The 15,527-nt window shown below is 41.5% G+C and overlaps 1 protein-coding gene and 1 long non-coding RNA gene across 3 annotated transcripts in view; one reads left to right on the forward strand and one right to left on the reverse strand.

The window, feature by feature from the left end:
- The window catches only part of LOC307200864, a 345,619-nt gene that overhangs the window by 51,085 nt on the left and 279,007 nt on the right, over positions 1 to 15,527 (reverse strand). The window lies entirely within an intron of this gene.
- The window catches only part of FBLN5 (fibulin 5), a 70,848-nt gene that overhangs the window by 47,729 nt on the left and 7,592 nt on the right, over positions 1 to 15,527 (forward strand). For both annotated transcript variants that reach the window (XM_079948924.1, XM_079948925.1), the window contains 4 exons: positions 7,375 to 7,497; positions 9,657 to 9,773; positions 11,128 to 11,247; positions 14,175 to 14,294. In XM_079948924.1, coding sequence (XP_079805050.1) covers positions 7,375 to 7,497; positions 9,657 to 9,773; positions 11,128 to 11,247; positions 14,175 to 14,294 — 480 coding nt within the window. The remainder of the gene's footprint in view (positions 1 to 7,374; positions 7,498 to 9,656; positions 9,774 to 11,127; positions 11,248 to 14,174; positions 14,295 to 15,527) is intronic.

Genomic DNA, 15,527 nt, shown 5'->3' on the forward strand with positions numbered 1-15,527 from the left:
GAAGTTATGGCTGCAGGAGGATCCAGCTCAGTACTAGATAAAATTTTTGAAAAATTGGAAGTTTTGGATAAAAAAGCGGATGAGCAAACGGCTAAGATTGACCAAAATACAGCCAGTGTTAATAAATTAACTGAACAAGTTGCTCTGAATACACAATCAATTGGGAAACTATTTGAAGCCACTACAGAAAATCGTAAATTGGCTGAGGAAGCCGATCAAAAAGTTGAAGAATTAGAGAAGGAGGTAAAACCATTGCACAAGCAGATTGGTGAACAGCAGGCTTATCTGTCTATGATAGAACTACGGAGTCGGGAAAATAATCTGAGATTAAGGTCTATATTAGAACTTGAACAAGGGAACTTAGTTGAATTCCTGACAAAAGAATTTTCCAAGTTTTGGCCTTTGGAAGAAGAAAAGGACTTTAAAATTGTGACTGCCTTTAGACTTGGGAAAGTAACAAGGAAAGATAGGCCCAGAGACTGCCTGATTACTTTGAGATCCAAGGAGGAAAGAGATAAAATATTAGGCCTACATTACGAAAAGTCACTAGAAATTTCGGACAGAAGAGCAGAAATTTATAAAGATATCCCAAAACAACTGTTGGACCTTAGATCCACCTACATTGAGTTATCAAGATTGCTGAGGAGTAATTCAATTGCTTTCAGGTGGGAATTTCCTCAAGGATAATCTTTTACATTCAGAGGGAAGAAGGTGAAAATTAAAACAGCCGAGGATAAAGAAAAATTTTTGAGTGCCTACGGAGAGGACCTTCAGAAAGGGATTGATAAACCTTCAGGGCCCGGGCCATCGCCAGCACCTACACCTTTGGGATCTGAAGACCAGGAGAAAAAGATACCACCACCAAAGGAATAACAGATTCGTCCAGGATGTCTCTGCAACTTCTGAGTTGGAATATTAATGGCTGCAATTCCCCGGAAAAAAGGAAAAGAATATTCCATATATTGAAAAAAGAACAATTGGACATTATTTGCTTGCAAGAAACACATGTGACTAGGCTCCACAGAAAAGTGTTAATAAACAAAAGACTAGGACAAGAATTTATTTCTTCGGACCGAGTCAAGAAAAGAGGAGTGGTGATATATGCGAAGGAGAGCCTGTCACCAAAATTTCTATTTAAAGATGAGCAGGGAAGAATTTTGGCAATTGAGATACAAAATCAAGGAGAAAAGTTTTTGATATTAGGAATCTATGCACCAAATGAGGGGAAAATCGGAATTTTATAAGAAGCTGCATGAGATAATGCTGGACTATCTGGACTATGACAACATCATTATGATGGGAGATATGAATGGGGTGGCTTCAACCAACATGGATAAGTCCCATAGCCAAAAGGTGACAAAAGATGGCAGACTACCTAAAACTTTCTTTGAACTGACTGACAATATGGACATGATCAACATTTGGAGGACAAAGAACCCCCTGGGAAGAGAAGGAACATTCTTTTCTGAAGCCCAACTGACATGGACAAGAATCGACCAAATATGGGTAACTAGAGGTCTGGCACCTAAGATAAGAAAAGTGGAAATCTGCCCAAAGACCTGCTCCGACCATAATGCCGTAAAGATGGATATGAGACTAATCCCAACCGGATCCTTCAGATGGAAGATGAATGACAATTTGTTTAGAGATCAGGAGACTATCAAAAAGGCCCAAAAAGTTTTGAAGGACTATTTCGAGATAAATTTGAACACTATGGTGGAAAAAAGAATCATCTGGGACGCAAGCAAAGCGGTTATGAGGGGGTTTCTGATACAACAGAACACTATAAAGAAAAGAGCACAGAATGAGAAAAAAGATAAGATTTTGGAGAAAATTAAAGAATGTGAGAAGAAGCTAAGATCGAGACCGAAGTCACAGGAGATTTTGAGAGAAATTAAACTTTACCAAGCACAATATTCCAAATTGACAAATCAGGAAGTCGAGTGGAAAGTTAAACTAATGAAACAAAGATCATTTGAATCGGCAAACAAATGTGGAAAACTGTTAGCATGGCAGTTGAAAAAGAGACAAAAATTAAACACGATTACTAATCTAGAGATTGAAGGAAGAAATATCCAGAACCCAATGGAGATCAGAAAGTGCTTCCAGAGATACTTCAAACAATTATATACTCAAGGGCCGCAAAATGAGGTTGAGATAGAACAATTTTTGATAAAGAATGGATTATCAAAGTTGTCTCAAGAAAATAGATCAACCCTGAATTATAAAATAACACAACAAGAGATCGAAGATGCCATTCAGAATATGCAACTGGGTAAATCTCCAGGGCCAGATGGGCTTACCTCCAAATATTATAAGACATTGAAAGACTATTTGATACATCCATTGTTGGAGGTTTGCAATGAGATTATGGAGGGGAAGAAAGCACCGGAATCGTGGAAAGAAGCATTCATCACATTGATACCTAAATCAGAAACTGAAAAGACACAACTTAAGAACTACCGTCCCATCTCCCTTCTAAATGTGGATTACAAAATTTTTGCAGACATTTTAGCAAGTAGATTTAAAAAAGTTTTAAACGAAGTGATTCATAAAGATCAGGCAGGCTTTCTCCCAGGTAGACATTTGTTTGCTAACACAAGGAACATTATTGACATTTTGGAACTCTTGCAAACAAATATTAATACAAGAGCAGTGTTAATATTTATAGATGCGGAGAAGGCCTTTGATAATATTTCATGGAAGTTCAAGAAGAAAAACTTGGTAGGGATGGGAGTGGGACGGGGATTTGAAAATGGGATAGATGCAATCTATTCAGAACAAAAGGCTAAATTGATAGTTAACAATGTGGTGACGGAAGAGTTTAAAATTGAAAAGGGAACACGACAAGGTTGCCCTATTTCCCCTTTGTTATTTATCTCGGTCCTGGAGGTGCTCTTGAATATGATCAGAGGGGACCGGTTGGTTGAAGGAATTCAGGTCGGAGCGAAACAGTATAAACTTAAGGCTTTTGCAGATGACCTAGTTTTGACCTTACAGGAGCCAGAATCTAGTACAAAAAGGGTATTACAATTGATTCATGAGTTTGGTCGGGTGGCGGGATTTAAGCTAAACAAACAAAAAACTAAGGTATTGGAAAAAAACTTGACATCTTCAGAATCAGAAAGGTTTCAGAAAGAGACAGAGTTAAATGTGGTTAAAAAAGTTAAATACCTAGGGGTAAACATAACAGCAAAGAATCTGAGTTTATTTAAGGATAACTATGAAAAGTGTTGGTCAGAAATTAAAAGGGATTTTGAAAGTTGGTCAAGATTGAAACTTTCCTTGTTGGGCCAAATTGCTGCTATAAAGATGAATGTATTGCCAAAGATGCTGTTTTTGTTTCAGACTCTACAGATTGTGGATAAAATGGAGTGTTTCGGGAGGTGGCAAAGAGATATCTCGAAATTTGTCTGGCAGGGCAAAAAGCCCAGAATTAAGTTTAAAATACTAACTGATGCTAAAGAAAGAGGGGGGTTTGCCCTGCCAGACTTAAGGTTGTACTATGAATCAGCAGCTTTCTGCTGGTTAAAAGATTGGCTGCTTCTTGAAAACACTGATGTTTTAGACTTGGAAGGTTTTAACAATGCTTTCGGATGGCATGCATATCTGTGGTACGACAAGGTTAAAATTCACAAGACCTTTAAGAATCATATTGTTAGGAAAGCAGTGTTTAATGTCTGGACAAAATACAAAGACTTATTGGAAAATAAGACCCCAAGGTGGCTGTCACCTATGGAAGCTAAGGCTCTGAAAAGACCCAATATGGAGGTCAAATGGCCGAAATATTGGGAGATACTAGAAAAAGATGGAGATAATTGGAGGCTACAGAGTTTGGAGAAACTAAAAGATAAAGTGCGAGATTGGCTACATTATGCTCAGATTAAAGAGGTTTTTAAATTGGATAAAAAGCTAAGTTTCCAGGTGGAAAAATCGAAGTTGGAAACAGAATTGTTAGAACCTAAGACTAAGGTACTTTCAAGAATGTATAACCTGCTGTTAAAATGGAACACACAGGATGAAATGGTTAAATCAGCTATGATAAAATGGGCACAGGACATTGGGTATAATATTATGTTTGCTGACTGGGAAAAGTTATGGACCACCGGTATGAAATTCACGGCATGTAATGCCTTGAAAGAAAATATTATGAAAATGATATATAGGTGGTACATGACCCCAGTCAAGCTTGCAAAAATATACCACCTGCCTGATAATAAGTGTTGGAAATGTAAGGAAACTGAAGGAACGTTCTTTCACCTCTGGTGGACTTGCTCTAGGGTTAAGGCTTTCTGGGAAATGATATATAACGAGCTGAAAAAGGTATTTAAGTATACCTTCCCTAAGAAACCAGAGGCCTTCCTTTTGGGCATTGTTGGCCAGAGGGTGTTAAAGAAGGACTGAACATTTTTCATGTATGCTACAACAGCAGCAAGGATACTTGTCGCCAAATATTGGAAAACTCAAGATTTGCCCACGCTGGAAGAATGGCAGATGCAACTGATGGACTATATGGAACTAGCAGAAATGACTGGCAGGTTCCGAGACCTGAGAGAGGAAGCAGTGGAAGAGGATTGGATGAAATTTAAGGACTATCTACAAAAACATTGTAAATTACATGAGTGCTAAGAAGGATGCGAGATTGAAAATAACATGGCTCCATTAAGTTAGTTGAAAAGAATATGAGAATAAGTGAACCTAAAGAGAAAAATAAATTTTGAATAATTATTATGTTTAAACTGGGTAATTAAGACTTAGCTAAAAGTATTCAAAGTTAGGGACATAATATTGGCAATCTATAGAATAAGAATGGAAACAAGGTGATAAATTGCTGATTAAAATTGTATAATTTTGGAACGCAGGAGCGAGAGATGTGAGGAAGTCCAAAAAACGAAGAAAATATGGCTATTACAAGATGTTAATTGTATTTCTGTTTGTTTTTCTGTTTTGTTTTCTGTTTATTTTGGTTTCTTCTTTACTGTATTAAGAAAATCTTTAATAAAATTATATATATATATATATATATAAAAAGAAACTTACCTGTGCAGGATTTACATACTGCCAACGATGAAATTGGCTCACCAGTTCTTATGTGTGCAGCACCATTGGCACTTCACCATAGCCCATTCATTAGTCCTATTAAACAACAATGGAGGTGAAAAGCAGTAGAGACTTGTTAAGCATTGTTTCTGCCATATATTTCAGTGATGTTCACAACAAAAGGACCTGGCAGGAAATCAGTGAGTTGCACAAAACTAAGCAGTTTATTCCCATATTTATATAACGTAATGTGCAAGAGAGTGGACAAGTGATGTTTGCACAATGCCCTCCGTTCCATTTGCTCTTGTTTGCAATTTTCCAAGGAACAAAAAGGTGCCAAAGAATGTCCTTGGAGCACTTGTATGTATAGATCTTGAGTTACACATAAGTGTTTGCACGTGGAACCCCAGCAGTCTGTCACTTCAAGCTTGGCTGAATTAAATGGTGCCTTATTTCTGGAACCCCTTGCCTGCCTGTTGTCCTAACTTTGCAGGGGCACTCAGAGAAGGATGTCCAAAGATTATAGATGTGAATGGGCAGGTTTACATGGGAGCAGTCAGCCATTTAGGTAAGATTAGAGAATCTAAAGGAGTAACATGAGCAAGAAAAAAGGGGGGAAAGAACATGTCCCTGCACCAAGGAGGACAGTGACATTAATTTCCCCAGTGAAGATTCACCCTCCACAGAAAGTTTGCTATGCACTGCCATTTGCTGCAAACTGCAGTGTGGGGGGGTGGATTTTCAGCAGGGAAGCAACAAAAGGAAATGTGTTAACCCACCCCCTTCTGCACTGCAGTCCTAATCCAGATCAGGACTTGCAAAGCTACCTTTAGTTTTAAAAGGGAGAAGAAAGGCAGGGCATTTGAAGTAACGTGTTTTGACCCCCAACGGGTGTATAGGATGTGAAATTAAGGCTGGATGAATGTGTCAATTTTGGTTTCTCATTTTCCAGTCTTAGGTTGAGTTCTCCACATTTCCACATCAGTTTGCAAAACCTTAAGACCTCAAGAAAATTTGTCAGCATTATAATGCAAATATCTCCTAATATATACATCTTTGAATGGCATTCAAAAAATAGTTAGGCTTGTGGAAGCCAACACAATGAATCTTACTAGCACAATAGGGCCTTTCTTCCTCTCCCCTGCCCACGTGCCCCTCCCAATTGGCTCTGGAGGGTCAGAAGAAGCCCCAAAACAGCATAAAGTAGTAGGAGGGGAGGTGGCTCCATCTGACTAGCAGAAATGCTTGCACTAATGGATCATTCATCACAGTGCAACATTGAATTCTACCCATAGGATGCAATTTTGCCTAATATACAATTTTTTTGCAATCAGTTTTCTCTCATGTCATGCATTGTTTGAAGTTATTCTCACTCATTTTTGCATTTTATGCACATTTCCTCAATGTATGCATTTTTGTACATGCTACTTGGTTGAAGAACTGTGTTGCTAAACTCGGAAGTCAAGTGTGAATTTTGCAGGATGGTTTCATTTCAGTTCACGTATAGCTTCTGAAAATTCAGTGGATTTTGCTCTTAAATGTAAGCAGAATCAAATCCCCCCCATCCCTAATTGTAATCTTATTGAGCATTTATTCTGTATGGTGTTTGTATCAAATGGAGGTGAGGCAGTTTGTTGTGCCAAATCCACTTTAATTGCCAAACCTGAATTTTCTAGTGCACCACCCCACCCACCAAAGAACAGTCTGGAAGCATCCTTAGGTTTCAACTTAATGCAGTTACCTGGCTGTAAACTCCACTGAACACAATGGGAATTGTTTGTAAGCATGTGTAAGACAGTGCTGTCAGTCCCATTGAACTCTGAGGACTTACTTCTAAGAAACCTGCTACATCATGCTGCAAGTATGCTTAGGAATACAGCCCTAGCGCTCTGGAGATCAGACAAACGAAAGGTCTGATTGAAGAAGGCGTTTTTATTACGGGTTACAAATTCCCAATTGGTCTGTGTTCAGAAATGTTATTTACCAGGAAAGCAACTAGTAGATGTAGCATGATATCAAAGAAACTGGGAATAACTTTTGTCATTGAATCAGCCCTATAAGAGACAGAGCATCTGTTGGGTGGACATGTTTCTCACAAACTGTCAATGATTCTCCTGCACTCAGTACCTTGGCATAGAGAGTACAATACTGAATTTTCTTCAGTGCCTCAGAGACTGTGGTTAAAGCTGCTCCAAATGTATTTGGCATTCTTCCTCCTTGCTTTCTCAGATGGATCTTTTATATATTTGATTATAGGAATGGGACTCTGCAGTTGTGACAAATGCGTTTGTATCTGAATAATCATGTAATGCTTGATTATTTTCTGAATTGCAGATGTTGATGAATGTGCGTCTGAATCACACCAGTGCAACCCCACCCAAATCTGCATCAACACTGAGGGAGGGTATACTTGCTCCTGCACAGAAGGATACTGGCTTTTAGAAGGCCAATGTTTAGGTATGTAATACTTTGGGAGGAAGTGTCTTTAAAACAAAACAAAACAGTTTGTGATTTCTGCATGATGGATTGGGGGGAAATGTATGTCTAGACCACGTAAATAAAGGGGACTAAGGACACTATTATTCAAAGGGATGGCAAGTCTCGTAGAGAGTGTCCTATAAGGTGTTAAGCAGCCATGTCTGACCCAATGCAATGTTTGAATGCAAGACACCTCTACACATTTCAGCAAAGGGACGTGGGTGGTGCTGTGAACTAAACCACTGAGCCCCTTGGGCTTGCCAATTGGAAAGCCAGCAGTTCGAATCTGTGCAATGGGGTGAGCTCCCGCTGCTCTGTCCCAGCTTCTGCCAACCTAGCAGTTCGAAAGCATACCAGTGCAAGTAGATAAATAGGTACCGCTGTGGCAGGAAGGTAAATGGCATTTCTGTGTGCTCTGGTTTCTCTCACGGTCCTCCGTGCGCCAGTAGCGGTTTAGTTACCTTTACCTTTACCTACATAGCAAACAGTGTCTTGCATCCAAACAAAGTATTGGGTTTGCTATGAGCCAATCATATCTCTAAAGCATAAGTGAGTGTATCATTTGGGCTGGCCAGATGCACAAGGTGTTTGAGAAACCATCATTTTGATGTAGCTTCCTATTTCTTGAGCTCCAGTATGACATCTTTTCAATAAGTGAACCAAATGTAAAACACATGCTATCAGCCATTATGAATTTGTGTTCCTTCAACTCACAAAAAGATTTTCTGAAATTAAACACATTCTTTCTTTAGAGATACTAGAGTAAGGTTCCATCTGGTCATTGGCCTTTTCCTACATGCATGGTAATAAAAGTTGCCTTTATTTTGCCATTTTCATTTCCTGGCCTTGGAATCTTGGTCTATCCAGTCTAAATCCCAACATTTTACCCACTACATTTTAATATTGCATTTTTAAATTGTTGTAACCCATCCTAGGACCTCACGGGGAAGGGCAGGTAAGAAATATAATATCATACTGGAGACCTGGAAATGCCTTTTAAACTAAGATTTGTTTAAGCTTCTTCCTATTGTTATTATTATTATTAAGTGTTTTTAGCCAGCACAGCAATCTGGTAGACTTGCAGCTGTTCTTCTGACCACTTTGTTCTGAATGCTGTCTCTGAAGGAGGACACTTTTGGCCCATTCTCAGAGTCCAGAGGTGGTGAAGAAGCCTCAGTGCTGCTGCTGCTGCTGCTTTCACACCAGCAAAGATTTTGATTACCATGCAAGTCAGTGCAGCGTTCTTTTAAATGTAACTTTTTTATTTTTTTTACAGCTGGGGGAGTCGCTGCTCAGTTCTCGAGCTTCCTCTGTTGCAACATAATTTTTGCAGACGTGCTCAGTGTGATATTTTCTGCTCTGCTTCTTTCTAATAACACACTGGAACATTACGAGCTTGAGAAATACAAATTAAGACCAAAGATTTTTTGATGGTGTATGAACAGTGAGCAGCTTTATTTCTATATTACAGCTGCCATGTTTATTAATTGTACTGATCTCCAACAACACACTAGTCTGCTAGAAGCTATTAGCAAACATAGTCCCTGTTGAACAGGCTTAGATTAGAACCAATGTGCTAGTTCATGTAATCGAGTGCATCCTTTTTTTGTACAGCTTGTTCCATGCAAGAGATTTTGCTTGCTCAGCCCAGCATTAGAAGGTTTATGATGGTATATTAAAAACATGGTTTGTGCTTCTGGTGTACAGGGTTTCTGACTACTGTCCGTGCATGCAGTGATCTGGACTAAAAGCAAAAAGCATCATGAGGAGAGTGTTGGTATGAGTTGGCCTTCAATGAGTTGCATAATCTTCAGTTCTTCAAACTCGGACCCCCAGATGTTGGGCTACATCATCTCCAGCCAGTTTAGCAAATGGTCAGGGATGATGGGTGTTGTAATCCAACAGCATCTGTGGACTCAAGGCAGGCATGGACAGACCAATGGCGAAGGGAGATTACAGGGTTCAATGAAAAAAGATTTTGTGCGCAAAGTAATGGGCCGGAACAATACAGCCTTTGATCACACTGAAATAATGAGATCTCTTAGCAAATGGTTGTTCGGGGTGCATGCGGTTATAAATTTTACTGTGTGACAGGTGCAACTAATAGTCTCATTTGTTGTTCACATTTTTCTTTGCAGACATAGATGAATGTCGCTATGGTTACTGTCAGCAGCTATGTGCCAATGTACCAGGCTCCTACTCCTGTACATGCAATCCAGGATTTATCCTGAATGAAGACGGAAGATCATGTCAAGGTACTGTTTGTGCAAGAGAGAGAGAAGACCAGAGAGCACAGTACTTTTTAAGCAAAACATTCAACTGATAGAGCTTTCCAAATCTCTTTGGGAGGGTATTCCAGAGGGTTGGTATAACAACTGAAAAGGCCTGTTTCCATGGTGTTTTCAGACAACAATCCATTGGCTATGTTATGGCCAGCAGAGTCTCCTTTAAGGGACACAAAGTCCAATGTGGCTTTCAGCAGGGGGGATATTCTGCTATGTAGCCTGGTCCCATGCTATTTAGGGTTTCCATGAGTTTGGCTTGGGAGCAGCAACAGGCAGCCAATGCAGATCACTAACCACAATATCAATTTACCCACAGCCTTAAACATATTTATGAAGTTTAATGCATGGTGATTCTTGCAATTTTCTTTTATGAAAGTCCTTGTTCTCCTTCAGCTGCAAAATCATCAAAGCTCTCTGGTCCTGAGTGTGGGGTCGGAGAAATCTCCTAGCAACATGCCCATAAAAAGTAATCTTAAGAGTTAAGGCTACAGTTTGTTACAGTCACAGACACGCCTTCATCCATTGCCCTTTCCCCCTTGTTTCATCCTGCTGCTTTTGGCCAGGTTTTGTTATGATTGAAGCAGTCAGTCTTAAAACTTGTAGATAAACAAGGAAGCACCTGCAGGATACACTTCAGTTTTGTTTGCCATATTGGTCTGAACCCAAACAGACTATGCAGAATCTTTTCAAGATGTCACAGTGGTAAATTGAACTTTTCCAGCACTGTAGCTTTGTTTGCATGTCAGCGTCCGATGTGTACTACCCCATGTTGCCCATTGAGTATAGTGGTTCCCTTGGCAGAGTAGCTCCCTCTGGCCTCATGTACAGAGACAGTTTGGGCAAACTAGGAGTAATTCTTACTTGCCATAAAGTAGTTCCACAAAGAGAATGAGCAACTGACTCACACATCTGTCACCGCTTTCTTTCTAAAGTGGTGATTTGTACATCTCCCAGAAATGACCTTTAGAACATCTCTCAAGAGACAAAAGATCAGCTATGTTTTATTTATTTTTTCTGTGGGCTGTGTGTCCAATGTCATGGCAGGGATGAGGAATTTATGGACCTTCACATGTAATTGTGCTACAGCTGCCACCATTCCTGACCACAAGCTATGGTGGTTGTGGCTAATGGGAGTTGTAGTCCAACAACATCTGGAAGTCCCCATCGCTGCCTCAAAGGAAGAAGATACTCCAATTACTTTTCTCTCTCTTTTGTAGCCAAAATCATCTCAGTAGGTTTTAATTTTAAGAAGTTCTTTTTCATTGCTGTAAGCCTTAAATAAACTAGAGCCTTGAAAAAAGTGATTGATGCCGCTTTCCCACAGATGTGAATGAATGTACAACCAACAATCCTTGTGTGCAAAACTGTGTCAACACCTATGGCTCATTCCTTTGCCGCTGTGACCCTGGCTATGAATTAGAGGCTGATGGTATTAGTTGTACTGGTAAGTAAAAATTGTGGGCATTATTATCTTGGCTTTTAAGGGAAAGAATGTTTTTTCCACATGTACTTACATTGTTTTAAGAACAGCAGCAACAACAAATTGTACCCCCACCCATCTGACTGGGGTGCCTTAGCCACTCTGGGTGGCTTCCGACAAAATATAAAGGTACACAATGAAACATCAAACATTAAAAGCTTCCTGAAACAGGGATGCGTTCAGATGTCTATGGAAAGTCATAAGATTGTTTATCTGTGTGACATCTGACGGGAGGGCATTCCACAGGGAGGGCACAACTACTGACAAGGCCTTCTGCCTGGTTCCCTGTAACTTCACTTCTTACAATGAGGGAAACACCAGAAGTCCCTCAGAGCTGGACCTCCATATCCAGGTTGGGCGATGGGAAGTGGAGATGCTCCTTCAAGTATACATGGAAAGTTAGAGTGATGAAACTAGGAAGGATTAACAGGAACATCTAATCCCACAAAATGTAGGACTCTGAGCAGTTATTTCCATTGGTTTCAATGGAGCATACTCTCAAGTAAAGGTGCTCAGGATTGTGTGGGTATATGTATTTTGTTGAATCAGTGCCTCTTAACTGTAGAACCTTAGACTACACCTTGCTTGGCCTCCTGCAGGTGAACTAAAGAAGCATTTACAGTACATATGTTCTTGCCCCAAGTGTGTTGGCAGTGACCTTAAATCACTGAAGTCAATGAATTTAAGCATATGACTGCAACAAGGATTATACGGCTGTTTCTTGTGCTTTCATACTTGTTTCTGTTATGGAACACTTATTATACACTTGGTTTAATTTGAAAATGATTAGTTAAGCCTGTTTGTGTTCTGAAATGGTCTCCTGTGCCTAGTTAAATGAGTCAAGCTCTGGGAAAAACACATCTCCCAAAAATGCCCCCCCCCCCCAATTTACCATAAGTAGATGCAACGCTGCCTGGCTTACAGAAAAAGAATAGGGTGGGTCTTACTCAGAGTAGACCTATTGAAATTAATGTATCTAGCTTAGTCATGTTCATTCATGCAGACAGGGGACCCCTTTGGCTAGGGGTGAGGAAACTCAGGCCCAGGGGGCTCAGTGTGGCCCTCCAGGCCTCTCCAGCTGACCCTCAAAACTCTCCCCAAGTCACACACCCTCCGCCTAGGCCATGGCCCAGAAGGGATGCAACTGCTGGGCTGAAAAAGGTTCCCCTTCCTTTGGTGGAGACTGGTTCAATAGGGAGAATGGGGCACTGCCACCTGACCTCTCTCCCCATCCAGTTCCCACCTGCCTGCCTTCTTACTTACACCTAACCCAGGCGGTGGCACTGCCTGTCAACATCTTCCTCCTTAGTCCAAGGTCGCCTCTTGTAGGGAGCAGGATGGGGCAAATCTAGACTTAAGTCAGATCTGCCTGTCATTTGCTCTGGCTTCACTTCACCAAGATTTCATTTTAAAGGGAAAACAGTACTCCAGACACAGCATTTGAGCTGGTATTTCTGCCTACAGTAGAGCTTTTTCAACATCATGATGTACTTGCTAAAGAATTACCGTATTTTTCGCCCTATAGGATGCACTTTCCCCCCTCCAAAAATGAAGGGGAAATGTGTGTGCGTCCTATGGGGCGAATGCAGGCTTTCGCTGAAGCCTGGAGAGCGAGAGGGGTCGGTGCGCACTGACCCCTCTCACTCTCCAGGCTTCAGGAAGCTATCCGCAAGCTGTGGGAGAGCTGCGCGGCTTCGCAGGTCAAAGCTTCCGAGCTTCCCCCGACCCCAGCCCCGCGCCTGGGGGGGAAATATTTTTTTTTTCTTAATTTCCCCCCAAAAAAACTAGGTGCGCCCTATGGGCCGGTACGCCCTATGGGCCGAAAAATACGGTAGTACACTCCATGCTAAACACTTAATTTTGGTACTTCTGAGGGTCAGTTCTTAATTTGGCATATTGCTACTAGACATGCTCCTTTTTTCACCATCTGCCTGCATTTGTTATTTGCAGACATCACAGGAAGGAAAAAACCCAATGATTTCCCTAAGAGATACAGCATGCCAGTTCTGGGATTAGATTGCCTAGTTGTCAAACCCAAATCCCCAAATATTATTTTGTTTGGTGTTGTTATTGTACCTAAAATTGCAAGGTCCTGTACAAAAATAGCGCTGGTGTTGCTCATAGATTCCTTTGACCTCCTCTCCCATTAGTGTCAAAAGGGAATAAATCAGCTTGGCTTTTCTTCACTTTGGCTCAGCGTTGGAATTGCTTTAATCCTGTGGGCTTCTTCTGAATCTAAAGTTCATGCACATCTCCCCAAATATACCAAATAAAATCTGGTTTCAATCAACGTTTTGGAAGTTTGCTTAGTCATCCTAGTATTGTGAAACCCTTTGCTGGCCTAGTCTGGCACATCTGTCGTGATTCTAAAATTGGTTAATGGCTGTAGATTATATAACATGATTTACACAATCCAGCAGCGTTACAAGGGGCAGGGCAGCATCATAATACCTTATCTAGGAAAGGACAGTTTTAGATAGGCAGCTTCCCAATGTGGGCCAAGAGTGGCAGGGGTGAGCATACAAAACATGATGGTACATAGGTGGGGAGCTCCTTTGTCTCATAAACTGCATGGTGGATAAAGTCAGCTTGTGCTTGCCACACACGACTGGTTCAGGAAGTGATACATGGCAGGGAACATGATGTGAGGGTGATGAGAGATGGGCTGCCCTCTGTTTGTTTAGGTGAAATTCGGGTCATGAGATGGTCCATGGGTTGTGGCCTCCAGTGAAACTCAAGGGCAACTTAAGAGGGTCAGTAAGCACCATAAAACTAGTGTTACAGAAAATGAGTTGAGAAACAAAGGTTGAACCACTTACTCATATTTAGCAGGTAATGGTCTGAACCTATCACCAATGAACTGCTAACTCTTCATAATCCCAAATTTACAGATATGGATGAATGCAGCTTCTCGGAATTTCTTTGTCAGCATGAATGTGTCAACCAGCCAGGTAGTTACTACTGCTTCTGCCCTGCTGGCTACGTTCTTCTGGATGATATCCGATGCCAGGGTAAGAACATCTTGCCAGCTGTTTTTTTTTTAATTAAAAAACAAACACAAGAATAAACATTAACCTTTTTCTCGAAATAATAGTTAATGAGCAAAGGATGAACATAAGGTCTAAGCAATTAGAAATGCATGTTGGGAGCTATTGTACAACACTGCTGAACACATAACTATGTGTGTGGTGTCATTACAGTTCACAAGGTTCTTGGCCTACGCAACCATTCTCCAGTGCAGTTAAGGATTACACAACAGGTCCCATGCTATTCCTTTTTTTCTGCTCCAACTGTGAAGAAAACGTCAAATCTCCCAATGAGCTTAATAGAGAGAGTTGACTCCATACAAAACATGCTTGTTTACTACCGAATTGTGGACAGCAGTGAACTCATTAAAATACCTTACCAAGCAACCAGTTCTTCTGGATGTAGCATTCCCCCCTCTACCAAGCATAATTGGAAAGTGTTGTTTGCACTGGATCCAACATAGCAAGAGATAAGCTCAGCAAGTTCTCCTCTCAACCTGTGCAGAAATGCCGTCTGTACGTAGCTTAAGTCCTCCAGACAATCAACTGCGCCTGAGTTACAGGCCCAGATGGTGAAAGGTCAGTCAATGTAAATAATGTAATGGAAAGTGCAGCATCAGTCAGAGAGGATGTTTCTGGGTCCCAAAGGTACATCCTGGTTCATGCTAAAATACCGTATTTTTCGCCCTATAGGACGCACCGGCTCATAGGACGCACCTAGTTTTCAGGGGGGGAAATCAAGTAAAAAAATATGATTCCCCCCCCCCGGCCGCAGCTCTGGACCTTCTCCCTGCTTTTGTGGGAGGTGGCAGAATTCCCCCACCTCCCGCAAAAGCACACAGGAGCCCAGCATGACTCCTGCGGGCTTTTCGACCAGGAGGGAGAAGGGACTGAAACGGCCAGTCAGTCCCTTCTCCTTCCACGAGGAAAAGCCCCCAAGAGCGGCACGCTCTTTAAAGGGTGTGTGGCTCCTGCGGGCTTATCTAGGAGGTGGGGGAATTCCCCCCCCCCTCGTAGAAAAGCCAGCAGAAGCCGCGGAGCCCCTTTAAAGAGCACAGGCTTTTGCGGGAGGGAATTCCCCCATCTCCCGCAAAAGCCCACAGGAGGGTTGGAGAGTAGCGGGAAGGCGTCGCACGCCTTCCTGCTGTCCCCCATGCTCTGGGGCTGGCGATGGGGGAAGCGCTGCTTTCCCCACCGCCAGCCTCAAAGCCGGGTTGG

The sequence above is a fragment of the Podarcis cretensis genome, assembly GCF_951804945.1.
Source record: "Podarcis cretensis genome assembly, chromosome: 1".
Lineage (NCBI taxonomy): Eukaryota > Metazoa > Chordata > Lepidosauria > Squamata > Lacertidae > Podarcis > Podarcis cretensis.